A 27,374-nucleotide genomic window follows, 5' to 3' on the forward strand; every position below is an offset into this window, starting at 1 on the left:
GGGCACTGCTCAGCACAGGCTGCAGACAGCAGCTGAGGAGACACCAGAGCTGCAGGCAGTCGGTGGCCAAAGAGACTGCAGGAGAAGTGGACAAATTGCAGCTAGTCATCTTAAGGAAAACATGGCACAGGAACACGATAGCAGCCATCCGATGTAAAAGGACACTGCCACACAGAAAGAGGAGACTTCCCTTGGCAGGGACAACCACATTCACGTTTCAGCAAGGAATATTTAGAGATGGAGGATAGAGTGTCACCTGGAGAGGCTGTAGAGCCTCTGAAGCACTGAGTGTTCCTCAGAGCAGAACCCAGGGAAGCCCCACAAAAGGGACACAGAGCCACACTGAGGTGGTGTAGACATGAAACCTTCCTGGTGTCCTCTGTAAGACAAAGCGCTAAAGGGAGGAAGATCTAAGGCATTAATGGTGTACAGTAATTAGCTAGCAGAGACCAGATCAAGTACGTGGAATTCCATCAACAACTTGCTCTTCCATTTATATTTGGCAGTGACACCCATTCTCTTCTAATGCACACAAGCATTTTCTGCTCACTAGCTGTGTTCATGTGTACAAGCATATATTGATCTGTTTTCTCTCCTTCCCTTCTCACAAAGGAAAAAATAACCGCACAGTTCAGTAATGCACGGGCTGTGCTCCACGATGAAAATAGTCTGAGGCACTTACACACCGAAGTAAATTTAGCTTAACGTAAAAATAACCTTCACAAATTTGAAATGCCTGGTTTACAATTAACGTCAGGTGCTAACAGGATATAATTCTCTTCAAAGAGTGTACTAATGTGACAGGCTGACTGAAGCGATGCAGGCACGTCTCCTCGCCGCCTTCTAGGTCTCAGAAATGCCCTCTTCACTTCACCTTTTGGTTCTTCCTTCCGAGTCTCGTCCTTTTTTCAGGCACACAGGGTGCTCCTGCGGCTCGGCGATGCGGTGCGCTCCCGCCCAGCCCGCGCCGCGTTATTAAAGGCACACACATAGCGCGTAAATAATTGATACGGAGCTAGCGCGCTGCGGAGCCGGAGCGCCTCCTCCTCCTCTTCCCCAGCCCCGGCCCTACCTGCCCCGGCCCGGCGGAGCGCAGCGCGGCCGCGGGGAGGCGCGGAGCCCCCGCCAAGCCGCCCCTCGCCCTGCCCGCCCCGCGGCGCCGGCCCGCCCCCGGCGGCGGGTCCCTGGCTGGGGGGGCCGGGCCGGGCCGGGCTGGGCCGGCGGCGCGGCGGGAGCAGGTGCGGCCGCCCGGCAGCGCGGGGGCGGAGCGGGGGGCGGCGGCGGGGCCGGCAGGTGGGGGCTGCCGGGAGGCGGAGGAGCCTCGGGAGGTGCGGCCGGCGGCACGGCACAGCACGGCGCGGGGAGCGGGCTGCCGCGGGAGGCGCACGGCGGCGGTGGCGGTGACCGTGTCCGCAGCCCGGGCCGCGGAGGGGCCGGCGGGGCCCCTGGCTGCAGAGGCAGATGTACGGGACGCGGGGCCGCGAGGGGTCGGCGGGGAGGTGCTGGGGGCTGCCGCCGCCGCTGCTGCCGCGGCCGGGGGGGAGCCCGTAGCCGTGCGGGAAGCGGGGAAGCCGCGTCGGGAGCTGTTATTTTCTTCTCCTCCTTCCTTTGCCTTCCCTCTCGTCCCTCCTCCCCCTCCTCACCAAAACCGGGAGAGGAGGCGTGTTCGGTGCCTTGCTGCACCGGTTTTGCTCGGTTTGTTGTTGCAGGGTTTGGTTCGCGGGGTGGCTGGTTTTTTTCTCTTTTTTTTTTCTCTTTTCCAACCTCCCCGCCTTCTCCTTTCCTCTCCTTTGGCCCATCGCATGCTCGGATCCGGCTGGATCCTTCCTTTTATTTTCGGCAGTGCCTGTGGGAAGGGGGAAGGGAGAGCTGGGATGAGTGCGGCTTGACGCGCAGGCGAGGAGAGGGGGGGCACCGCCGGCAGCTGCAGCGGTTCGTGGCCGCAGGGCGCGGGTGAGGAACGGGGCGAGCGAGGGGCTCCCTCGGTGCCTCCCCCTTCCTTCGCCCCTGCCCTTCCTCCCCTCCTCCCTCTCTCCCTCCCCCATCCGTCTCCTGCCGGCTCCGGCTGGGAGCGTGTGTGCGATATCTTACGTTGCAAGGTGTGCGCGGAGCGGAGGGAGGGAGGGAAGGACCCGCGAGGGAGCCGGGGCTGCCCCGGCCCCCCCTATGTGAGCCTCCCCGGGCGGCTGGATGGCGATAGACCGGCGCCGTGAGGCGGGCGGCGGGGGCCGGCCGCTGCCGGAGGAGAACGGCTCGGTGCCGGGGGCCGTGGGAGGGGGCGCCGCCGCCCCCCCGGGGCCGTCCCCCGCCAACGCCGCCGGGGCCGAGATCCAGGCGCTGCCGGTGCCGCCGCCCGCCGCTGCCTGCAGCCCGCTGCTCCTCGACTACGACGGCTCGGTGCTACCCTTCCTGGGGGGGCTGGGCGGCCGCTACCAGCGGACCCTGGTGCTGCTCACCTGGGTCCCGGCGCTCGTCATCGGCTTCAGCAAGTTCTCGGACTCCTTCCTCCTGGACCAGCCCGACTTCTGGTGCCGGGAGGCGGACGGGCAGGGCAACTGGAGCGGGACCCTGGCGCCCATCCACGCCAACCACAGCGGCAACGGGAGCGCCTTCCTCCCGCCCGGGCTGCCCACCCCCGCGGGGGGCAACGCCAGCGAGTGCGGCTGCCGCGAGTGGCACTACAGCATCAGAGCCGGCCTCGTCCAAAACGTCGTGAGCAAGGTGAGAAAGGCCGCTTCCCTTGGCCCCTCTCCCTGTCCGGCCCTCGCGGACCCTCTCGGTACCCCTTCTTTCCAAGGCGAGGGGGGCAGCCGGACGCGATACGGATCTGTCCTTGTGTGCTGCGGCTGGGACAGTCAAGTCCCCGTGGGTTCGCCTCCCACCCGGAGAAAGTCAATCCCACATCCGTGCAGCCCTTTGCCTCCCGGGGGTATCACACCAGGTGTTCAGCCTGCGGACTTGTACCCACCCGCACACTGGTTGCAGCACTAAGCTGCAAAGTTTTGTCCTGAAACGGGATCCTGTGTGTCTCCTCGGGTTCCTGGTGCCGTCCTGCTGCCTCTGGGTGTCTGTGGGAAAGATGCTGTAGGCACGTACTCCAGCCGATAAGGGGAAAGGCTTGTGGAGAGGGCTCCAGTTGGTCTTTGTGCAAGTAGACTAAAGCAGCCCTGTGTGTCAAAAACCAGGCTGATTTTGTGGGAAGCTGGTGAGTATTGTGAGTAAAATTAGACAAAAGTTCCGAATTCTTCCAGTTTTGTACTTATTCTCTTGAAAACTGTTTTGGCAGAGCAATTAAAGAAATGTCTCACACGAGTTGCTTTACTCCAGAAGCAGAAAGTGCATGCTGCTGTGTTTTGTATTTCCCAGTGTAATAGCTAAAGTGGAAAATTTCTAGTGGAGAGACTGTGCCGCTTTCTGCTCTTGCTTCATAGTTGCTGAGCAGTGCAGATCAAAAAATCACCTTCCCTTTTCACCTGAAAGCTTTTGCTTGTTTATAGTATCGGCCCTGCAAAAGCCCTGCTGGCTGCAGATGGGCCTTATTGATATTAACAGGCAGCTGGAGCTCCTGGAAATAAAAGATGAAATGGTTACACCAGGGAAGTAGTTCCCTTAATCTCAAGACCCCCTCCTAAGATCAGCAAAAATTACTTCCTGCCTGGGAGCAGTGTTTTGGCTTAGCTGTGTTTATCTAGTTGGGATAAAGAAACGAGGCAACAATCGAATGAAGAATGTAACTGCTTTGGTCAGCCAGTACACACTTATATTGAATAATTGAAAATCATTTCGGTTTCTCTTTGTGTCCCTTGAAAGAGTGTGCAACAGGGAGAAAGCAAATCCCTCAATACCTTGAACCCAGAATGGATTAAAAAGGAAGACAACCCAGCTACACTCTTTTAATGAGAAAAAACATAGACACATATCAGATCTGAATGATTTGTGACACAGAAATGTATAAGAAAATTAGACATTTAAGAAGGTCAGATTTTCTTCTGTTTATATCCAGAGACTGAGCTATTCATGTGTTTGGGGGTTTAACACTGAAGTTTTAGCATGAAAATATTATCATGAAATATTTTTTTTAGTCAAAACTTTAAGAAATTTTTTTTTAATCTTTTGAAGGTCATTGTCAAGTTGGCCACAAAAGGTCAAGGGAGAGTTAGTTTGCTGTCTTGTGTGCTTCTTTAGAGATAATAAAAAAAGTGTTCTTTGGAAGAACTTGCGGTAAAGGGCAGATCAATTTTAAGGGATAAACAAACATCTGTGGCCCCTGCTGTCTTGTTTTCTATTAGAAAGAATAATAATCATCTTTTGAGACGATGGGTTTTTCCAGTGTGGAGTTTTTATTTTTGTTGTATGCTCACTTCCAAAAACCTGGCAGCTTTTCTGCTTTGATTTGTAATCCCATGTAATTATAATTAGATTGTTTTCACAGGGTCAGGATTCCTCCTTAGTTTGTGCTTTGGTTTTGTTTTGGGGGTTTTCTGGGTGGGTGTGCTGCCTGTTTTTATTGTAATGAAGAAAGAGAGGAAAAACCCAGATGGAACATCATGATAGCTTGATTTGGACTTAATTTCTTATCAATCCACAGGAGCTCTGATACTGTGGGAGCAATTCTTGTAACTGCTGACTCCTCTTACATGCATCTCACTGTCCTTTGTGAGAAAGAGCTGGTCTGGATGAATTCAAGAGACTGGATGTTCAGATCACCCTTAACTCTCCTCAAAAATACATTTGTTTCTGAAATATATTATGCAATGTTCTCATCTTTCTAAATAGAGTTTTATTAAATCTTAGTCTAATATATGCTCATCTGTGTAGTAGCCAGGGGTTATATTGAAATATCATAAAGAGAGCCAAAAGTATATTAATAAAAAATGTACTTTTGTTTGGCAAGTAAATCCTCTTGTACCTACCTTCAGTGGTCTGAGCTAATAGCTGCTGGATGCTTCATCATTGCCTTGTATTGAGAAACAATGAAACAATTCTGGTTATTTAGCACAAAGCATATTTGATGTATGTGCACGTGAGACATCACTCTTCCCCCCATTTCTCAAGGGTAGGATAGCTGTCCTTAAATTGTGTTGCATTCCATTGTCTTCATAGCTTCTCTTTTAATGGTGCACCCTTCATCAGATGCTGAATCCCTGTCCAGGCTTTCTCAGTTGTCCCTTCCCTGGTACCCATTTTCTCCCAGCCTGCGTCATGCTTGGGATTGAAGGAGTGGAGGTCTTGCTATTTCCAGCCCTGCTCAGTGTTTTGTTTAGCCCCACTTCTCTGAGTGTTTGCTGGAGCCAGGGGTGGCCTTGCACCTTTCCTGAAGACTGGCATTGCCGTGTTAGACACTGTCATTACCCTGACCTGCTTGACTGAGTCACTGGGAACGGTGCTTTTTATAGTGCTGCCAGTTATTGGAACTGGAAATGGTAATAAAGGACATAGTGCTTATTATTTAACACTGCTGAAATACACGTAGGGAAGAGGTCAGATACATAATTTAACCACAGGGATTCCAGTGGCCATATTAAATCACCCTTCTGAGCTAATGTCCTGACTTGGCACATAAATCTTGGTCTTTAGCTTGGTTTGTACATAAATATCTCCCCTTAGCACAATTCACTTGCAAAGCTTTTTCACTGCTAAATGATTCTTTGAAGATTTTCATCTATTCTTTATCTCAAGATCACCATACTGTTACAAAGAGTGCACATGTATTTCCTAAAAGGTATGTCCTAAACCAGCCCTTAGGCAAAAGGCTAGTTTAAAAAAGCCTTATGGTTCATTTATCATCTCACCAGTGTCCAAAGGAAGGATGCTGAGAAACACTTCTCTTTTTTTTTTTTTTTCTGTGGGAAACTCGAGATCTCCTTTTAGCCATTTGCGAAGTGGTGCTTCAGGTAAATTATTAGCATTAACACAATGAGTAACATAATGACAACTAAACATACATAGCCATGAAGCTTAGCAGGAAGCTGGAGTGTGTTCTCAGCAGGGGCTTTTCTAACTCTCTCCCTAACTTCTTTAGTGCCTGCATCTTCTGGCCATCTGCAAAGCCAGCTGTTATCTTGGGACAACAATTTCACGGAAGCTCTTAGTTACAGGATTGATGGTTGTTGGTTTTTTCAGTCCGTTACTAGGATGACCCATCCTCTGTTTGATTGCATTAAGTGGCGGGGTTGTTTGCTGTTCTGCATGCTGATTTGTATAATGGAGACCAAAAGCTGGTGATGGGCAAGGACTGGGCTTGATTAGATTGCAGAGGTTGATGGCACAGCATCCCTCTGTGTACACTTGTAACGTTCCAGATCATTCCACCTCTTGGGGTTGGCGTAAGAGGAAAGTGGTTAGTCGAAGGCTGCTTTTTAATCACTTGGAGCAATTATGTAATAATATTTCATGTCTAGTCACAAGGGAATTCCTGTTGTGACTGCTTTTATGTTCCAGATGCCTTGTTTCTCTGCAATGCTGTTCGCTTGGCTCTCAACTTCCCACTTGATTTGGGTTGAGTCATCTTCTTTCTAAAGTAACGTGGCAATCATTTTACCTATTTGCCACTGGTTAACACATTCCCATGCCAATTTGGCTGAGCCTCTTGCAAATTGTCCCTGCCAAAGAGAGTGGAGCTGAAGTCAGAAGAGCCAAATGGTCCAGAGGCAAGGATATCTGAACTTGGATTGATCTGTGACTGGTGCTCTTTGCTCCTGCAGTGGGAGATGTCTGTGCTTAACCGGTCTTCCTTCTCCTTGCTTTTATTGCAGTTCTGGCACTTTTCTAGGCACACCTTCATCTGATTCAGCTTGTTAGCCTGCTAGAAAACTTCCTCTTAAAAGAATTTTTTTCTTCTTTTCCTGGGTGTTCTACTGGGTTAATTGAAGTGAAATTGTTCTGTGCGGTAACATGTGCTTTAGTCTGTGGTGTTTAGTCTGTGGGATTATTGCTGGTATCTGCAAGTAGCCAGAAATGACAAAACAAACAAATTTCTTTGTGATAATAGTGGTGATGAATTTGGCACAGCTCGCAGAATAATATTTCTTGGGGTAGAGATAAATATACATTTTAAATGGACTTCCAGAATATAGGTATTGATTACTTTGAAGGGATTGCTCTGACAAGGTCCTTCCCAAAATAAGACCTGTGCTACCCCTATCTGCTCCCATTTGTGCCTGTAATCTCATTTGTTTTTGCATATTCTCCAGTTGGCTGGTCTCTGCAAAGAGACTTTAGAAATGCTGATGCTCCCTTTTTTTTTTCCCTGCAACTGACAGGATTTGTCCTGTCAGTGTTAGTTTCTGGCTGACTGGCTTCTATCTAGTCCCAAATCAATGAAAACCTTGAGTTATTGTACCCACTGCAGTAGTTGGGTCAGAAGTGGCAAAATTGAAGCTACTACATCACTTTGTTTCCACTGAACAGATTGAAGGAGAGGTAGGGGCCTGCAAGGCAGAGACTTGCAAGGGGCAGAAAGTCTGTTCTAAATTTCTTTTAGTCAAGGCTTTGGAGTGACTCTCAGCTCATAATGGGTGCTGAAGGGCTCAACAAGTCCCTGTGGTCAGAGGTATCCAGAAATACTGCCAGACCAGAGCAAACATCTATTTCTATTTTATTTCATGGCTTCCTCAGCTACACTAGATATCCCAAACTATATTTTTTCCTTCTTCCCTCTGCAAGTTAGCTGATAAAGAGTCAGTGCTTACTGCTCTGAGCCTTCACAGACCTGAAAAATCTTTTTGTTAAAGAGGAGGCAAAAGGGAGCTGTTGGCTTGTCCTGCTGCAGCTGCCCTGGCTCCTGCTCTCACACACTGAGTGTGGTGACGGAGTCTCCCAGTTATCAGGGTGCGAGTGAGCAACACCCTGAAAAAACTGGGCAAGTTTCTGGCTGAGTGGCATCAAGGAAGAGGATGGCTGTTTTGGGAACAGCACCTGCAACTTCCCATGTGAAGAATTGTCCTCTGTCTGCAAACAGTAAATAATCTGGTGTTTGAAATAACCAGGTATGATATCACAAGACTTCTTGTTTAGTGAGCCAAATAGTGTTTTTACTTATTTGGGGGTGTTATGTACTGGTCAAAGCCTTTTAAAGCAGTTGATCTAGAAAACAGAGACTGGAATCAGACTGATACTGACATCAGAACTCAGTTTTGAGTTTTTGTCTGGCATGGATTCTTTCTCACTACAGGGAATGTATGTGCAGTTCATGTTTATTATCACCCTTAAGATAAAGCATTTCAGTTACAGGAATCTGATTTCAGCTTACCATAAATAGTTTGTAGCGTTGCTAGAACTAACAATGATCCTTCAGGAAGGTAATTCCTTACTGAAATCTCTTTAAGACGTTCTCAGCTTTCCAAGGCTTGCTATTGAGCCTTTCATGTCAGTCATTTTTTGTGTATATGTCAAACAACTATCTTTTTTTTTTTTTTAAACCTCCTGGATGGACGTGATGTTTGAAATGCTTGGGGTTCTGTTTGTTTTTGTTTCCACTCCCTAATACATCCTGTATCTCTGTCACGTAATTTAAATATACCGACCCTGCCCATGTTGTGACAGAAATTGCTGGCTGTGGTGAGTGTTTACCAGCTGTGCAGGCAGCCTAACCCCAAATTTCTGAGGTGCACTAACAGTTTTACCTCTTCTTACCCTGGCTACAAGACTGCAGTTATAAAAGGTGACCCCATGTTTTTTTTAAAGCATTTGTCAAAGAAAGGAACAGGCACTCAGGAGGGAATGTAATTTGGAGCCAGTTCTGATGGTAACATTGAGATGAGGTTACAGGACAGCCAAACTTCAGGGGTTCATTTCTTAATGAAACAACATCTGGAATAGTAGAAGATTTATGATTTTCTTGAACTTCAAAACTTCAGCCATACTAATGGTGAAAATCCTTAAATTAAATCTTAACAAATCAGTTCTAGAGAGCTGCTAAATTTAGAAAATGCTGAAAGAGACACAATGCTTTTTGTACCTCATCTTTTGTTTTCTGTCAGTCTATTTGTTCCTGCCTACCTGGCATCCCTCCTCAGGACAGCTACTCTCACTCCCTCCCTTTCCTATTCCTCCCTCTTCCCGCTCTTCTTCAGCGCAGCCAGGCTGGCGCTGGCTTACCCGCAAGTAACTGTGGAATTAATTAGCCTGAGATCTTGCTACAGAACAAAGGACTGGGGTTTGCTGCAGACAATGTGTAGAGGATCAGAGTAGCCTGTTGAAGGAATATGCTGCAGCTTTGCAGCAGTGCTGAGTGTTCAGTTCTTGCACCGAATTCCATCAAAACAGTTTCTCTCAGATTGTGGTCACCTCAATTCAAATGTGTGCTTAGCTCTTGTAATGTAATTTATTTATATAATTTTTTACCAGCTCACTTTCGACAGCAAATGACTCTGTGTGTGTTCTGAATTCCTTATTAAAGTCAAAGGGGAAGGAAGTAACCTGAAAGAGGGAGAAAGGAGTTTCAACACCCTTTCAATCCATGTTGTTGGGGTGTGTTGCAGAGGTTTCCAGGCAAACCCCATTTTATTGTCTGATAACTGCTCAGCACTACTGGAGCTGCACTGGTCCACACCCAGTGTTGGTGCTGGGAAGCCTGCGTCCACACCAGCCTGTAAAAACTGGTAGGCAACAGGAATTAATCCGTGTGTTGAGTTGTTCCTGCTGATCTATGCCATGTCATACCTGCTGGGAACATGCAATAGGTTTGTAGCTATTCCCACAAAGAAGGATCAGTGCTGTGCTTGGTGTGACTGGCGTGCTTGGGGTGAAGCCACCTGCCTGTCCTGTGAGCTGACGAGGAGAGGGTAGACGTGCTCTGGGCATGATGGGCTGGGTAAAAAAGTTCATTGTGTAATACAAGACTTTATTAGTACTTTTTATTTTTTTCTTAAAATCTGGGAGAGCCCCAGTTACCAGTTGTTACACTGAAAAACAAGAACAAAAGATTAGGTAAGTGGATGTATCCTGACACTCATTTCTGGGATGCCTATCTAGATCCCCCAGGAGCAAAGCTGTGAGAATCAGGAATGCTGCCTGTGAGATGCAGGGAAGTGATATGTTTGCCTTCTCCAGCAGCAAGTGATTTATAGTTACCCTTGTGCATTGTTTTCAGAGCAGGGTGGTCTGGTTCCCCAAAAAAGGTTCTTAGCCTCCAGACAGTGGTGGAGGAATTCACTTTGGCCCAAGTACTGTTTCCCTGCTACTCTGCAGCACTCTGGAGCTGCCTGCTTTCCTCCTGGCCTTCAGGCCAAAGTCCACGATTGTGCAGTGTTGCAATGTCCACCCTACAAATATTAAGGATAGGGACTGTAAACTAAACTGTAAGACCTTTTCCGTGCTGTGTCTTCCAGGGCTGTGTAAAATGTTGTCTGCTTGAACAATACAAGCTTGACAGACCAGTTTCACCTTCTGATTTGTAAACCAAGTAGAATATTTTTCTCCCGTCTTCCCTACCTTTAATATTTATTTAGGTCTGAATTAATACCAGACCCTGGGGATTTTTTCCTTCTCCTTTTCTTCTTGCCTGAGTTGCAATAGCTGTAGCTTGCAAATGATGAGAGGGCAAGGTCATGGCAGCAATAATTGCATGTCAGAGTTAAGGTGTCTGATCTTTTTATCTAAGGTGGCAAGTATTTCTCATGAGGAATTACTTTTTCCTTTTGTCTACCACTTCACTCTTCTCCATTTCAGAGTTTTATGCTATACTTGAGTTTGTTTGGGGTTTTTTTCCCCCTGGATATAAAAAAGCCCAACAAAGTAGTAAACTAGGTTTTGCCATGTCAGCCCTGTCAAGCCTGCAACATATTTTGTGCATGCGTGTTTTGGCAGCCTGAAAAATACCAGTCCACAAAGCATTAACTTATTTTTGATAATGAGATGATAGTGAATGTTAATATTTAACTACAATGTTGCAGGGTTTTTTGCATGTGACTTCTATTTACAGTGCTTAGACCAGTTCTAAATACAAATTTGATAGCTAGACTTTTTTAGTTTGGCTGGGAAGTCAGTCCCAGCAGCACATGCCTTGTCCAGAATAAACATGGCTGTCAGCTGAAAACTGAGGAATGGTACTCAAATGCCACTTTACAGTGTGTGTGTCTCAGTCCTGGGGATGGGTGGGGTTGCTCAGGGTCTTTTTATGCAGCCAGAGGGAGGCAAACAGCTGCAAGGTCTTATAGCAAAGACTAGATTGAAAATTGAAGTCAGTTTTATGGCAAAGTCTTCTAATCATGTCAGAATACATGTAGAAAAGTTACTTAGTTGCAGCACAGAGGTGTAAAAGAGATACTGAATATTCTGATGCTGCTCTGTGGAAAATAATTAATATAGTATTATGAACACTGTGCAGGAAAGCTGCTAGCAAGATTTTGTATTTCCCAACTCTTTGATGTTAGATGACATTATGGAGTTAAGAAAAACTAAGCAGATCACATCAGCTGAGAAACTAGTTGACTAATCTGTGGATGGCAAAGGCTGGAAAAGATCTAAATGTCTCAGAATAAAGGGAACTCCTACTGAAAATAAAAGAAGTAGTGATGGAGAAGTGGGTGGTACATGGATGCTACTAAAGCTGATTTAATCATGTTGAGTATTCAGAAGATTGTCATATGATTAACAAATCATATTTTAATTGTTAGCATATTAGTGAATATTATTTACTTAGCAAACTTCCTTCTTCCCTCTCCTAGTGGGAAAAAGTAACAGATCTGTGATGAGAGCAAGTTTGGGAATAGAAGAGCTAATTGCTCCTGACTAAAGTGTGAAGTTGAAGGGTAGACGAAATTTTTCAGCTCTGCAGTGTCTCGGGGCGGGGCATTATCTTGGGATTCTCTTGATGTGCTCAGTGGAAAGTTTGGAGGGTCTTTTTTGCTTATGGCATGGACTAAGGAACAATCTAGTGCAGAACACCAAGTTTAAAATCTTTTCCAAGTTAGCATTGAAATGGAGTAAATGCATGTCCTTTTGCATATTTGAGATTCTGAGCTTGTTTTGTGACTGCAGTGTTGCTTGAGCCTTCTCTTCACACTGGGGATATGTCCCTTAAAGGTGAGCCATGACCGAAAGGCTTTAGAAAGGCCTTTCAGCTGCCTGGGGGGAATGGAGCCATAGGCATCCTGCTTGTGAGCAGGACAGCATCTCCCTGTGGGGCGCAGTGGGCACAGCCTGCTTACTCTGAGGTAATTAATATAAGAGGCACTGTGTGTCTGCCTCTCCAGTCTCAAACAGCTTGAGGAAACCTGTGCTTTAGGTTTCTCATTATGATAGTGGAGTCAAAGTTTTCACACCAGGAGGAAGTGCTGTGTTCTGTATTGCTGCTCACACAGTAATGCACAGCACTGGGCCTTTGTGCTTTATTTTTACAGCTGAAATACCAGGCTACAAATATATGCACTTAAGAAAGTAATGCAGAAATTACACAGCTAAGATGTGTATATCAGAAAATTGTGGTTTCGAAGGAGATTTATTTCAGCAACTTAAACTATGTTAAACTTCAGAAACTATTAAGGAAATTTGTGAAGTCCATGGATATGCAGTCCTGTACTATTTTGTGGGGATGGAAACTGTTTTCATAGGTTCATATTATGCTGCATAATCTAATTATATCTTTCTTGGAAGACAGCTAAGCACATGTCCCCTGGCTCATGTGCCACTCCCTCTTTTTCTCCCCATTTCTCTCCCTCCCCCATGTCCTCAAAACCTTTGTCCTTGTGGTAGTACCAAAAGTAGTTTCTTTGCTTTACTTTTCAAATGGTGCATTGCCCAGGTGGTCAGTCATGTCTGTAGTTAAAACAATCTGACAATTTCTGTGTACATGACCTTATGTTTGCTGTTCACAAGTCATTTTTCTGGGCTGTAGTTTTCTTTGCCAGGTGTCTGCTGTGGCCAGAAATGGTTTACTGGTTTCTGAGAATGAAAAGTACAGAAAACATTGTTTCCACTGTAAGAAAATCAAACTGATTAAGAAGCTGAACCACATAAGCCCTCACATCTGTTGAGTTACCAAACTCCAGTGTATGGGGATAGGGACCCCGGGGTTGTTAGGAGTGGGAAGAAAGCAGATGTTGAGCTAAAGGTCATACTGTGGTACCAGCAATATTTCTCTTGACACCTGAGTTAAAGTTCTTGCAAATCTGGATGATTATAAACCTCTCAAAATACCAGTGTGTACTTGCTCAGTAAAAATTTTGTTTTGAAGTATTGAGGTTCTGAGTGCTTAGGCACTGGTCAAAGATTTCAGCAAAAGCATCCACTTATGATAAAGCTGCACAGTGTTAGATGTACTTGGCTTTTAGAGGTCTAGCATCATACAGAGAGGAAGTAGCTTGAAAGTCAGCTGTTGACTGTGTGTTGGGTTGAAGCATTCCAGCATAGGTATAGTGTAGGCTTATTTGAGTGGCTGTTCAAAGAAAACAAAAAACAAAACCTCTCAATAGCTGGTTTGTTGTTTTTCTTGTGTGTTGTGTTTTTAATGATTCTTCTGGTTTCCAATCCCCTTGTGTCTGATTAAAAACATAAGGAAAGTTCGTTGTTTGGAGAGGTTTGGGTCTCAATGTTGATGGTAAAAAAAAAAAAAAAAAAAAAAAAAGATAAAATTTTTACTTTTTATACCTTCTTCTCAGGTCTTCCAGGGTTAATTCTGCTAGTTTTTTACTTTACTTAATGTTCTTATTTTCAAACGTGATCTTGATCTTTCCACCCAGCTGATTGTACTGATGGTCACGAAAATGTCACGTGTTCTCAAGAACACTTTATTGACACTTAAAATACAGATGAGGAGTACTTTGCCCAGCTGTGATCTCAGAGGATAGGTAGGTACCCTTACTCTGAACCCTGAAGGTTAAATAGTTTAAATGCTTTCATATTGCCATGGCTTAGAAGGAGATATAAAGATGCCTGTGGCACTAACCCCCCCCCCCAGTTTTAGGTGTTGCAGTTGGACTGGAGCATCCCTCTGGGAGGCTTCTTCTGCAACCTCCCTTGTGTGGTTTTACTGCACACTTATTTTCTGTAGAGTTGAGCATCACACCACTTTCTGGATCTCATGCACTTTCTTTAAGATTAAATGCTGCCAGAGTGTCATTTTTTTGCTGGGGGCTGAGAAAGGGAGGAGAGAAATTACGTCCTTTAGCAGCCTAGAGGGAAATCTTGGTACAGTGGTGTCCTGTGGCTGTAATTATGAGTACTACTCAGATTATTCAGTTCTGTGAAAAGGAATTACTGGTAAGTATGTTGTATTAGTACTACTGACTGCTTTGCTTTCCTATTTGTTTGGGTTTTTTGGTTGTTTTTTTTTTAATAGTGCTTGGTCTGCTGATTTGGAGCTTCTCCTCCAGAAGTAATTACCTGGAGACTGTTCTGCCTTTTTAATGTATATTGTATGAGAAAGAGAACTGTATTTTTTATTATTTTATTCTTTTTTAAAATAACTTTGGTTCAGGTTGTTGGTGTTTTTTTAGAAAAACCACTCAAAGATAATATGAAGGCATCATAAATTCAAAGTCTCACTGGATAAGGTGTTTATATAGAAGATGGATTCTAGTTCTGTGCAGGGTAAATTGACAGGATTTGGTTATAAAAAGATGAAACAGGAAGGAGAGGAACAAAGGAAGATGAGACCCAGCATACCTCAGTGATGAAGAATCAATTCTTTTCATTTATTGATCCTAAAATCATTCCCTAATGGACAGGCAAGCTGGTGGCTTTTCCTCAGGCAGGGTTTGATGCTGCTGTGGTATACATGATACGTAGAGGACAGGGCTTCCCAAGTGGGACCTTTGCTCAAGGGATTGAGAGGGCATAGGTGCTGTGTGGGGCATCAATATGGAGAGTGCAAAGGCTGTCACAGCAGCCAGGTGCTGCCTGGCTGGGGGAGCACCAAAGCTGTGCCTTCATGCCTGGCTTAGGGCCTTCCAGGGCAGCAGCTCTGGTGATCCTCAGGTCTCTTACTGCTGAAACCACTGCAGAGAGCAGTCACAGCAGAGCTACAATCCACCTGCAGGCTGTTTGGGGAAGGGGGTGCTTTCTTTCAGCAGCAATCTGGGCATCCAGCATTGGGAGCAGACTGTGAAGCCACAGTGTGGGAAGAGGGGGTGTGTGGCCAGTTCCCCTCTTGTGGGCTTTTTGTGCCAGACTCTTGGGTGAGTGTTGTACCAGAGAATCTCTCCTGCTTTCTCACTGTTCCTTTTGAGGATAGAAGGGCCTTATCTCATGATAAGGTGGTGAAGGTAGAACCAGCCAAATCCTCAGCAAGCATCTTACCTTTTAGCAGTGGGTATTCGGTGTGTTTAGGTACCACAGACAGCTTTATGGCCACTGGAGCATAAGGGCTTTTGAGACAAGAGCTCTTAATTCAGACAGCTTGTGTTTGTAGTTACAAACATGCAGTAGACCTTACTTTTATAACTTGTAGCACCATGTGAGCCCTGTCCGAATTTTCACCCCTTGTAAAGAAGTTACATGATGGTTACTATTTGGGCGTGTTATCTTTTGCCAGGTGTCTTCCCAAGCATCCCGTGTTTTAAATAGCCCTCCATCTTGCCATGAATTACAGTGAGTCACAGCATTGGTGACTCACTGATACCAGTTAAACATTAGGCTCCTAGAGGTGTGACTCCTTCAGCTTTGACCAAAATATCCTGTCACAACATGAAAAAAACACTTGCAGTCTATTGCACATCTGCATAGGTGGCAAATTCTCTATGTTCCTGTACTGCTATGAAAAAGAAGCTTTTGCTCTTTAATGTCCCTTTTCCACCAGCATATTTTAAATATAGTTATTTTTGTTTTGGTGTTACAATACAGTTCTTTTTGTTTACCAAGTCACTTTAGCTGCTCTCTTACTTGTATTGAAAGGATGGATGGAGGACAGAAAGACATACAAAACCAAGGGGCACGCAGAGAAATCCCAGGGGAAATTTGGCAGCATTCTTTCTTCAGGCTTGGCCCTGTCAACTCCCAAGTGGGATACCAGAGGATTCAGTCAGAGCAGTTATAGGATTTAGTGGTTTCCCTGCTTGTAACAGATTAATCTACTCTTTGCAAGAGGTGGTAGAGGATTACTGTCCAGTCTCCAGCCAAAACAATCTCCCAGTGCAGATTTACTTGGAGTGCCACTTGAACTGTCATCAGCTCTGCCCACCCGAGTGTTTTGTTCTGCAGGGCCATGAGTACTTGTCACTCCTTTCTCCTCAGAGCAAATCTGAGTGTCATCTCTGCAGGATGAAACTGCTGGCACTTGGAGCAGGGACCTGCCATGGCTCTGGGCACAGCTGTGCCGTGTGGGCACATGTCAGCTCTGTTCTGCTCTGCTGAGCCCAGCTGTATGTAAGGGGAGAGGCAGCAGTGATGCTGTATAAAGGTTCCTGCTTTATTTCTGGCTCTTCAAAGCTGAGGCTTTTCTGTGGGGAAGGGGCAACTGAGGTCTCTGGCAAAACCTCTGTGCTTTCAGCATGACAAAGCTTTGCTGGTTTGCTGTGCTGCTGTTAAGATATGTGGGGATGATATGCTCACTATTAAATATGTATTTTGTCCTATTAATGTCATCTTCACCTGAGGCTGCTTTTGACTCCAGCCTCCATTTTTCTTATCCTTATTCTCATCTCCTTTTGCAAGTTGAATGCCCTGGTGGCACCTACCACTGTCCTGCCAAATTTATTTTGGGTAACTGCTTCATGGTGACCTCTCTCTGTTTTGTGACAGCTGCCAGAGGAGAAACCAGGATGTAATTCAGCCCTTAGTACTGAGCAAATAATTTAGGGCCGTGGCAGATTCTCCGGAATTGTGTGTTGATATATTTCACTATTTGTGTATTTAGAGATTTGGAGGATTTTGCAGAGGGAGATATTTTGGGAAGCTCAGGGGCTGCCTGGTCTGTCAAGAGTGTCCCCATGTGGGCTTGGGGGATCAGCTCTGGTTTCTGCTGGCCTGCAGTGAGTGTTTAACAGAGGGCAGGAAAGGGCCAGATGCAGAGTTTGCAAGGAAATACATGTTTTTATTTTCAGAGCAGCTGGGGAGTTGGACAATAGCCTCAAAAACAAACAAACAAAGGATGACTTGCAGATAAGTTATCAAAAGGAGGGGGTGTGTTTTGGGCGCCACTGAAGGACAAGCTGATAGATTGACTTTTCTCCTGCTTTTAAACTCTTGCTCTCTGTGCCAGTGTGCCAGAGGGGTTTGTCATCTGCTGTCCTGGACTGAAATTTCTCAACAGGCCTTCATGAGATTTTGGCTCTTCAGCCACGATGTAATCTGGTACTGCACGTTCCCTGCCTGGGGCTTGCGTGAGGGCCGGCTATCATTGGCCAGCAACAGCAAGCTGTGAAAATGGAAAGGCACCAGGATATCTCCTTTTTCTTTTTGCACTTGGAGGACACTACTCTTCCTCTGACATCAATTAATATAAAAAATGAATTATTGAATTTTTAAACCTGTTCTCATATAAATAGGAATATTTTTAATAAACTTAACTTTTTATCTACAAATGCAAATGATTTCTCAGTTTTAAGCAGCTTATACACCTTCTGGATTGTGAAAATGAATCTGGAGAATTTTAAAGCCTGCCTCTGCCTCAGATGTATCTTCTGAATTTTGTTTTGTTTGCAGCTTGTCTGGGCAGATATTTTTGTTTTCTAGCTGGAGATTGGTTCTAGAATTGCTAGTATTAATAATTTCATTTCCTCTACTTGCTTCTGAAAAGTCAACATTTTTGGAGAGCAATCCACAGTGCCTTGCTGAGTTCTTTGCTGAAATTTATTCATAGCTATTTGGTGGAAGAAATCCTTGCTCATACTACTTGCTTGTGGTTCTTTAGTGCCTGCAGTCTTTAAGGTGGAAGATGAGACATATACATCCCAACTTCTACAAATCAGTGCAGTGGGGAACTCAAAATACTTTTAACTTGAGCAAAACTGCTGAGCCTGAGTGCTGGCACATTTTTTTCAGCCATTTCTTTCTTTCTTATACCTCTTGGTGAGATGGTATATTGTCACAAGGACATCTGTGGCCTTGGACCAGAGAGCTGAGTTTTGCCTTGTTTGTGGAAGGGCAGTGTGTCATGGAAATGATTAAAAGTCCAATGTACCTAATTGAACTCTTTGGAGGGAAGTTGGTTTTTTTTTTTTTTTTTTGAAGATGCAGCTGACTTTTAAAAATAAATTGCATGCTTCTACTTTGTGTTTTTGGCTATGAAACTTCAGCTACTGGTGTCAGAAGGGCTGCTACTATTACATTACACACAAACAGCCATTCATTCTGCAAAGTTTCAATTCTGGAGTATCTTGACTCTCCAAAGTTAGCTGTACTTACTTGTCATGAAAAGTGTGTGGCTGCCATTACCATCAATATTTGAACACCTCACAAACCACGGGCAAGCATATCCTCTTACATTTATTCAAGGGTATAATAGTAACTATCCACACTTTACACATAAGAAAGATTACGTTGCATGTCTGAGGGCAATGAGGATGTTGGGCTGAAGCCAGGAATGCAGTCTGGTTCTTCTGGTTTCCTCTGCCTCAGAGGAAAAGGGCTTGGAGTTTAGAGAAGCCTCACTAGAAACCTTGTTGTTCCTATCTTTCTCATGGGAATGAGGCAGTGCACTAGTGACAGCTTCCCTGAAATGGTCCATTTCCCCTTTCTTTGGACAGAAAGGTTAATTTCAGCATTAGCGTAGCTTTAATGTGGAGGTTCAGATCCTGTCCAGTCTCTGAGGTGTGATAAGTCACTGTGGGGCTGCTGTCCCAAGAAGTTGCATGGCTGCACTGGGACTTGCAGCTGCTCTGTCCAGCTCCATGCCAGGACTTGTCCTGACAAGCTGTGCCTTTATTCAGTCTTCATCTCCCTTCCACCACCTAGGGAAATCAAGATGCTTTTCTGAAAGCAAAAGCCTCTTGACACTGAGAGCCTGGAGCAAATGGCCATTAGGGGTCCATGGCAAAGAAGCTGCCTTTCCCCATGTTTCCAAGCAGCCCCGAGGAGATCACCTGGAGCATTTGCTCTTAAATTGCAAGGTTTGCTGCTGTTGGGCTTCCTGGGTTCTGGTAATAGGTACCTGGGGCTTGGATGGTGAAGATGCTCCAGCTGCAGCAGTGGTGCTGCCAGTGCCTGATGGAGATTTCCCCTTAGGCTAACCTCCTATGACCTGGAGAGGGGGGGACCATTAAGTGTTGGATATTGTCATCTTATAATTAAGGATCTGATAAAACTCACTGAGGCAAGTGAGTCTCTGCTTGGCTTCTAGGGGTTTGGGGTTTGACTTGGGGAAAGCTTTCCTCTGCCATTTCTTTGCACTTGTACTAGGATTGACCTTTGGAAGAAACTTTACACTGTATTAGTATGTTTAAGCACATCTGAGATATTCATTTATTTCAATTTATCTGTCTCTTTTTTTTTCTTCCAGTGGGATCTTGTTTGTGATTCTGCCTGGAAAGTCCACATTGCTAAGTTCTCCCTGCTTGTAGGATTAATCTTCGGCCACTTGATAACAGGATGTATAGCCGACTGGTAAGTGAAAAATCTTCTAATCCAATGTAACTGTAAATAAATAACAGTATTAAATATTGTTTTGATTGCCTTCTACTTTATATTCATTAGGAACCTTTGCATAATGATTTTTAAGGTTCTGAAAGAATCATGATGGACCAACAGTGTAAAAGTGTGTTAATTGGACCTGAGTAATTTATATCAAGCTAAGTAGCACAAATTATTTAATATTTGGCTTACTTGTTTCCCACTGACACAATTTATTGCAGCTGGAAAGCTAGTATAGAATTAAATATTTTCTAATTATGCAAGCAAAGCCTTTAGTTTAGAGATGGTTTTTGTTTTCTTAATGAAGTAAGAGGACCAAAAGAAATTGGAAGCTGCGTTGATTTCACTGAATACATGACTAATGAAATGTCAACCCTATGCTTACATAGTACCTTTTGGTTAGTTGAAGGCTGTTTTTTGCAAACATTTCAATTGTTCTTATTTTAAAGTTCTTGTTGTGCAAACGTTGTTGATGTAGTGCTAAGGATTTGCTGACGTAGTGCTACTATTGAGGTATTAAACTGAAAAAGAGTAGATCACAATTCCTTGAATTGAGGCAGTTAAAACATTATTGGATACTCCAATGTTGCTGAGGGTTCAGCTTTAATTTAAGAAGATGGTCTTGTAGTGCGGAAGAGGGGGAAAAGATTAGATGGATGACTCAAGTGATTTCAGTGGAAACCTGAAGCATTTGAAACAGTAGTTCTACAATGCTGTCCCAGTCACTTCAGTGCCTTCCAGCACAGTTGCCAGTGTTGGTGCTTTTAATGGCCCCAAGTTAACTCTTTTGCCATTCATTAAAACAGGAAAAGAAGAAGAGTTGCCTATTAAGGAAACCTTATAAAACCTCAGCAAGTCGCCAGTCAGTTGGGAGAGAAAAGGCCCGCAGCTCTGTAGTAATTTGGATCAAGCATTCCTAGCAAAATTGCATCTTAATTCCTGAATAGTCACTGAAAATTTTTGGACAAGAGACTAATCATGACTTTTCAATGAAGTAGGGAGTATGCATGAAATACAGTTGAATTTGATTAAAATACCACAGTAAAATGGGGCTCTAAGAACCCATAGAAAGTATAGAGAGAAATGAATGAGGGTTCTTGCTTGGCTTTCCTAAAATGGAATCAGTGTGGAGAAAGCAGGCTTATTACCAAGTTAGGAAAGTACTGCTATAATTGACAAATAAGCCACAAATAAGCTAACAACTTGTTGCCTAAGGCGCTGGCTTTGAGAGAGAACTGCAGCAAGAGGATTTAATAGCTCTCTGCCACCAAAAGGAACATCCTGCGCTTCCATCCATTTCTGTCCCCAGTGTGTACTTTGTGCTGCCACATGAATTTGTTGGACCCCTCTGCAAGCTGGTTAGCTGAGCTAATGCAGCATAAAATTACCCTGATTTTCAAATATCTAGAAATGTCTAGTGAATTTAGGAGAATTGGTTTCCAGCTGTGATGCAAAGGAGGAAAAGGGTAACTTGGTGGTTGGAGGGAACAGTCACCCTTTTTGGATGACTGGAATGGACATGGTTTGCTGCCACTGAAGTTGGTGCTTATTGTGGACCACTTTGGTCCACATTGCCAGCTAATGCACCTGACACAGCAGGACTCCTGTGCTCAGTAGATTTTTTGCTGTTTAGCAGTAGCATTTGGGGCTGGTAAAAGAAGACCTAAATGGAATTTACTTTGCTATTTAATCACAGCTAATCACCTTTCTGCTAAGGTGTGGCGTTGTGTAAAGAGATGAATACAAAGGGGCTGTACAGACTGTACCTGGTAGAAAGAGAAAATGAAGGAAAAAGTATGTCAGTCCCAAGGAAGAACCAGGGGGACTAAACAATAATACATAAAAAGTGTTATAAAAATTCAAAATCTGTTTTCATTTCACTTATATACCACTCTCCAGTTCAGATAATTAGAAGATGCTTTGGGGGTTTTGTGCCATTAGGGGCTTTGCTTTTCCTCTTTGAAAGAAGCTTTTAAAGCTGAATGAGGCAAAGGCATAGAGTGTATTAAGGCAATTTGCTAAGTAAACTAAGTGCTCCATGTTCAAAACACAGTAGGTGTGCACACTGGGACAGCTCTGTGTGGAAAATCTCTAGGAGGAAGGTCTGCAAACATGCTCAGCTGTGGGAAGACCAGCTGTGTCCAGTGCCTGAATAAGTTATTTGTTCCACAGGCTGAGAGGGCTGCTGGCAGTTCTGCCTGCTCTGGACAGAGCCTCTTGAGGTTTGTGTGGAAAGTTTCCTCCTGGAGCAGGTGTGCATAGTGTTCATGTAGCACCAAGACAGTAGGTCTGTACCTCTCATTGCCCTGTAGTGCCCCCGCTTTCCACCTGCTCTGGTCCTTTTTGGAGCCTTAGAGTCAGTTACAGTCCCAAAAGCAAGAGAGAGCCTGCAAATAATGGCATGGGAAGAGCAATTTGGTCACCTGTGAGAGCAAAGCTTGGTTATCTCAGGGTGGCAAGGTACACGTGTAGGAGTATGGGAAGAGCAGGTCTTGTCCTCAGCCCATTCGCTCTCTCCCTGTGGTGCAACTCTGACATTAGGAATATCTGTTCCGTGTATTTGCTTATCATACCGTATGGGGGCTGCAGATTCTTCAAAAGCCTGGGGTTACTTGTATCCCTAGTTATTTACCTGTGCAGGCAGCATTTAGCATTTGATCTAGATAATAGCATGCAGTGTAGGCTGAGACTTCCGTGATACAGTAATCTCTCTCTGGAACGGTTTGGATAGCAGCAGATAGCATCCTAGGGCTGTTTTACCAGGGAAATTGTGTATGGTGTAATTTCTCACAAGCATTCCTATGTATTGTTAGACAGATAATTCTGTCTGCATATAAAAAGCTTTTTTTTAATGCTCTAAGACACCATCCTGTCAAAACACTGCTGGATCACCAAATATATGGCTGATAGCAGCCCTGGAGCTTTGTTTTTTTTTTTTTGAGAAGTGTGCTGTATGCCTTGGTGAAGAAGATGACTAGTTTTGTGTTTGTGAGGAAATGTCTTTTATCAGAGGGCTTATCTGGCCTCAGTTGGGTTTTACAGGCTCAGGAGGCTCTTGGATTTTCTGATTTATTTTTTTTTTTTTCATTAGCAGCAACCATTCATTTGCGCAACTTGTATAATGGTAGAAGAAATTCTGTGTCCTAATGATGGATAACCTTGAGTACAGAGGGTGGGAGGAGGGGAGGAAGGGAACTGAACTATGCTAAGCATGAGGTCTTTTTCAATCAACATCGGGGAATGGCAGGTCAGGCTTGTGATGAGAATTAAGTTCCTAATTCTAAGTGTTTGCATAATGCCTTTCATCTACAAAACACTTCCACAAATACTAATTGGTATGAATTACAGCTTGGCCTAACAAAAATGGGGCTGCAAAAGTCTGTGCAGATAGCTGATAACACAAAGTTCATAGGCTCTTCTTGGTGGTTTTTTTTTTTTCTGTATTCAAAGTTTTACCTGAGGTATTTCCCCTCCCTGCCCAAGTGCTGTGTTCCGTAAATACAAAATCTGAAGCACAGACAGCAGTCACTGCCCCCATGTCCAGTGTGTCCCCAGCATGTTGTGCATCAAAGAGTCAGTGATACTGTGTTCCCACCCTCAGCCCCACTGCAGCTCATCTTCCAGTAGGCTGTGCTTGTACCCTGATGGGAGAGCAAACTGTTTGACCTTGCATCCTGATTCTGTTTTAAAAGCTTTTAATGGCTAATGCCAACAAGATAAATCTTTGACAGGCCTCACAGGTGATACTATAGCTGAAAATAATAATAAACCTGCTTCTATACAAGGAGCCATGACAACACTTTCTTAGGTGTGACGTTGAAAAAGCCTGAATGATGACTGGTGCACTCTTCTAGTTCCCAAAAATGTTAAAAATTATAATGATGTCTTTTTTTCAGCCCTTCACTCCCTATTTTATTTTAAGTACGGCAAAATCCAAAGTTCTAATTGGGAATGCATATGTATAATGCATTTTATAACTGGTGGTGACAATCTGCTGAAATAATTGAATAGAAATGCTACAGCATGTGAAACTGGACTAAGTTGTGAGATTTAAATGTTCTTTATTGTGCTGACATTCAACCTGATGGCTGGCTTGCAGCTGACAGTCTGCTTTGAATGGGTCTGTGAAAGCTGCCTACGAAAAGCAAGTTCATGTATTCTTTGTGAAAATGGCATATGGAGCTGACTAAAAGGGATCCTCAGTTCCACTGGAAAACTTGTGGGAGTTGACAAGTTGAAAAATTTTGGAAATCTCCACATAATGATCCAATTCTTGCTTAAAAATAGCCATGTGCTCTGGTGCTTCATATCATTCTCCTTGCACAGAAAGACAGGAAAGAAAGGGGAATTATAAACACTAAACATAGAATAAGATGTTGAAAATCTCATATTCCTTGGATGCGAAAGAGCCAAACTGTGCAGCAGCTGCCCTCACATGCATGGGTAGCATAACTCTTCCTCCTCATCAGCTCTGTCCCAATACATGAAACTACAGGCTGCAGCTGCAAAGGAGGGTTGCAAGTCCTCTGCCCCTGTTGCCTGTAATAATTTTTGAAGTGGTTTATTCCTCACCCTACCCTCAGTCGGGCTGGTTTTGTGGGTCTCTCCAGCTGCTATGGGGATACAAGATGGAGGGACTTGGAGCTCACAATTTTCCTGTGAGTGTTATCAATTCTCCAAGGCTCTGTGAACTGAGGCCTGTTTTGTGCTCAGTCCATGTTTGTTAGGTTTTTCCTCAACAAATGAGACCAAGAAAACTAGTTTTCTGAGCTGGCTGCTCTTGTGGTGAAACTGAAAAGCACATGTCTCTTGGGAAGAGGAGACCTCTGTAGCTAAAAATATATTACGCCGTGCAGCATATAATACCATATGTAGGAGAAGGGAATACAAGTGATTGCACTCCTGATAAGCAACAGCTGTGTTAACTAACCAATACAGCTCGCCCCTAATTGAGTTACAGCTATCCAATAAGGGTGAGTGTGATAAAACGGAGTGAGCTGGTAAGGGGAGGCTCACAGTGGAGGAGGAACCTTGAGCATGAAGGAGAGAATCATGAAGCAGGAACCTGGGGAGAGAGAATCACTGCTGTGAGGTCAGTTGGGTCTGCAGTTAGAGCCTATTGTTGGAACCTGCAGTCACAGTCTAGCCAGGTAAAGCCTGCAGTCAGAGTCTGCAAACCTATACATGCAATCATAGTTTATCAGGAAATAACCATCAGTCAGAAGCTTTGAGGGAAACCTACAGCAGAAGCTTGCTGTAGCCAGAGTCAGTGAATAGTTGAAGTTAAGATGACTAAGCCATGAAGAGAAATAACCCAGGACTGTTTCTATGCTGTGTTTAACAAGAACTCTGTGCTTGGGATCATTTTTACCCTCTTAAAAGAGGGCTACTGCAAAACCATATATCCCCCTGTGCTACTACAAAAAGCTCTGTGAGGTTGATTTTTATCTCCAAGGGATTTATTTATGGCCTTACAGTAGTTCCTAGATGCTTCCTTGTTTATCTTTGTTTCGAAAATGCTGGTTAAATTGAGCACTGATACAATGTGCTGTCTCTGCTTAATCCCATCTGAGATGGACTTGTCAATGCAAAGCTGCCAGAGAAACCTGGGATTTAGTAAGGAAAAAAAGAGAGAAGAATGGAAGAAACATTAAAAATGGGTGGCAGTATTTGGAAGGGATTGCCTGACTTGTTCCCTTCTTTGACAGTTTTAATGGTTCAGCATTATGTCCATCCTGGCTTTTAACACTGTTTCTCCATACCTCCTTATTTTTAGGGTTGGTCGACGGCCTGTACTGCTCTTCTCTGTCATATTCATTTTGATATTTGGACTGACTGTGGCACTCTCAGTGAATGTGACCATGTTCAGCACACTCAGGTTTTTCGAGGGATTTTGCCTGGCTGGAATAGTCCTCTCCCTGTATGCACTGCGTGAGTATTCCTTCATCGCCCATACAAATGCGTTTTTATTGAGTATGTGGTTTGCTGTTCTCTGGCTTCCTGCTTTTGTTCAAACAGATCAAACCAGAATCATATTGATTGCAAAAGCTTTAGTCTGAATTTTAGTAAGGAGGATTTTTCCGTTGTCTGTTTAGGTTACTATAAAGCAGTCTGTGAAGCTGTCTCAGAGTTAATTTTGAAAGTTACAAGGTAGTTTGGGTTTGTCTGTTGTTTTTTAAACCTAGAAGTTACCTGTGTCATAGCCATAATGTGTAATGGGAGTAGATTTCACCCTTCGATATTGAGCTCAGTGGGAGACTTACCACTTTGGCTGCCTCTAGCAGTTTGTACTCTGGCACTTTTTCAGAACTTCCTCTTTTACTTGCAGAAATATCCTGTGTCCCTGCCTCAGGATTGTAAAGCTACATCAAAAATATGTTAGCAGACCCTGAAGTCCTTTTATCAACTCTTTATTTTTTTAGTTGAGTATTTTTGAGTTTTTGTTTGGGTGTTGTTTTTGTCTGTTTCATGAGGGGCGAAAAAAAATCTCTGCGAGAAACTTGAGGAGAAGCTTGTAAGAAATACGTACATGCTTCCATCTGGGGTGACTAGTAAACTTGTTGCCAGAACAATTGAAAATCCCCTATGGAGACCTTGCCTTTGGAAGGTGCATCCACGATGCCACCAGCCTAATCTGTGTCCCTTGGATATGTTCCAGAGAGCATCTTCTGCTTCCTTGGCTGTTTGTAATTAACAGGTAGCACCACACCAACCAAAGAAAACACAAAATTTCCTCCTCTTTATTATGGCTCTGGAAAAGTATGATCTAATTATATCCTGGAAGTTGCTGTACAGATCTTCATAAAATTTTATTTACTTCCTGTTGTGGATGGTATCTAACCCATGAAGATTTAGCACAGTATCTTTACTTTGCACAGAGTATTTTGTAATATTAAATTCCACAGTTTTTGTTTTATTTTTGGTGTGTGCCAAGGGGAAAGAGGCCTGACTGCAATGGACAAGAGTTCGTTCTGTACTGCACTTAATTGTTATACCTGATATGGTACATGATTTTTTTTAATTCTCTTGCCTTTGCCCATGTAATCTCTAGTGACAATCTTTCACCAAAAAATGAAACTACCGTTGAAAACATTACACTTTCATTGGGAAGTAATTTAACCTGTGTGGCTCCCATGGGAGGGGGCTTCAGCAATTACCAGTGTGATGTTCAGCTGGATAATAGGCTTGTCGGGATTTTTCACAGCCCAGTTGCAGCATGTTAGTTTTTCTTATATGATGAGGGTTTTGGTTTTTTTTAACTTCTAAGAGATTGCAACTGATGATTTTCATGGGGAAATGCCAACTAAGTAGAAATTTGATTGTGGACATTTTTATGATTGGAGTGAAAGAGTGTGTGTTGCTTTAGACCAGACAATAGCTTGCCAGCCCAGGTCTTCATTCAGAAAACGGCATATTCTGGTTGTTTCATGCACTACTGGGTCCAGAGCAATGATTTGAATTTGATATTTTATCCCCACCCCCTCTGAAATTCAGGTGTTTGCTATATCCACTGCTGTCTGGATGGACAATGCCTAAACAGATCTAGTAGGTGTTAGGAGTGTGAAATTAGCTGCAAGCTGAACATCAGCACACTTCTGTAGAGGTGAGAAAATGTGAAAGATGCAGCACCTGTGCCTCTGATGAATCTTCTCACCTTCTGTCTCAAGAGATGAGGAGAGTGGGTCTTCACTGTATTAAATGATTTAAACAAAAAAGAAGTCATCACCTTGGTATAGAGTACTCAGAGAGAAGTAATCCCTAAAGCCTCAAGAGAATGGGAGTTGTAGGGTTTTCTGTTTGATGGTGGTTTTTTATTTTAGTCCTCATAATCTATTAGGCTCCCTCTCAGTCTTTATTTACTGTCT

The 27,374-nt window shown here is 44.1% G+C and overlaps 1 protein-coding gene and 1 long non-coding RNA gene across 3 annotated transcripts in view; one reads left to right on the top strand and one right to left on the bottom strand.

Moving 5' to 3' along the window:
• Positions 1-1,772: 1,772 nt before the first annotated feature.
• LOC310908134 lies at positions 1,773-2,571 on the bottom strand. Its single transcript, XR_014589784.1, has 2 exons — positions 2,457-2,571; positions 1,773-1,846 (listed from the first exon to the last, which is right to left on the bottom strand). It is a non-coding gene; the product is annotated as an uncharacterized lncRNA (long non-coding RNA).
• The window catches only part of SLC22A23 (solute carrier family 22 member 23), a 109,439-nt gene continuing 83,908 nt past the window's right edge, over positions 1,844-27,374 (top strand). For both annotated transcript variants that reach the window (XM_083858799.1, XM_083858800.1), the window contains exons 1-3: positions 1,844-2,721; positions 19,379-19,482; positions 25,286-25,440. In XM_083858799.1, the coding sequence (XP_083714925.1) occupies positions 2,191-2,721; positions 19,379-19,482; positions 25,286-25,440 (790 nt within the window). In that variant the 5' untranslated portion in view covers positions 1,844-2,190. The remainder of the gene's footprint in view (positions 2,722-19,378; positions 19,483-25,285; positions 25,441-27,374) is intronic.

This window comes from Zosterops lateralis, assembly GCF_965231275.1.
Source record: "Zosterops lateralis genome assembly, chromosome: 1".
In the NCBI taxonomy this organism is placed as follows: Eukaryota; Metazoa; Chordata; class Aves; order Passeriformes; family Zosteropidae; genus Zosterops; species Zosterops lateralis.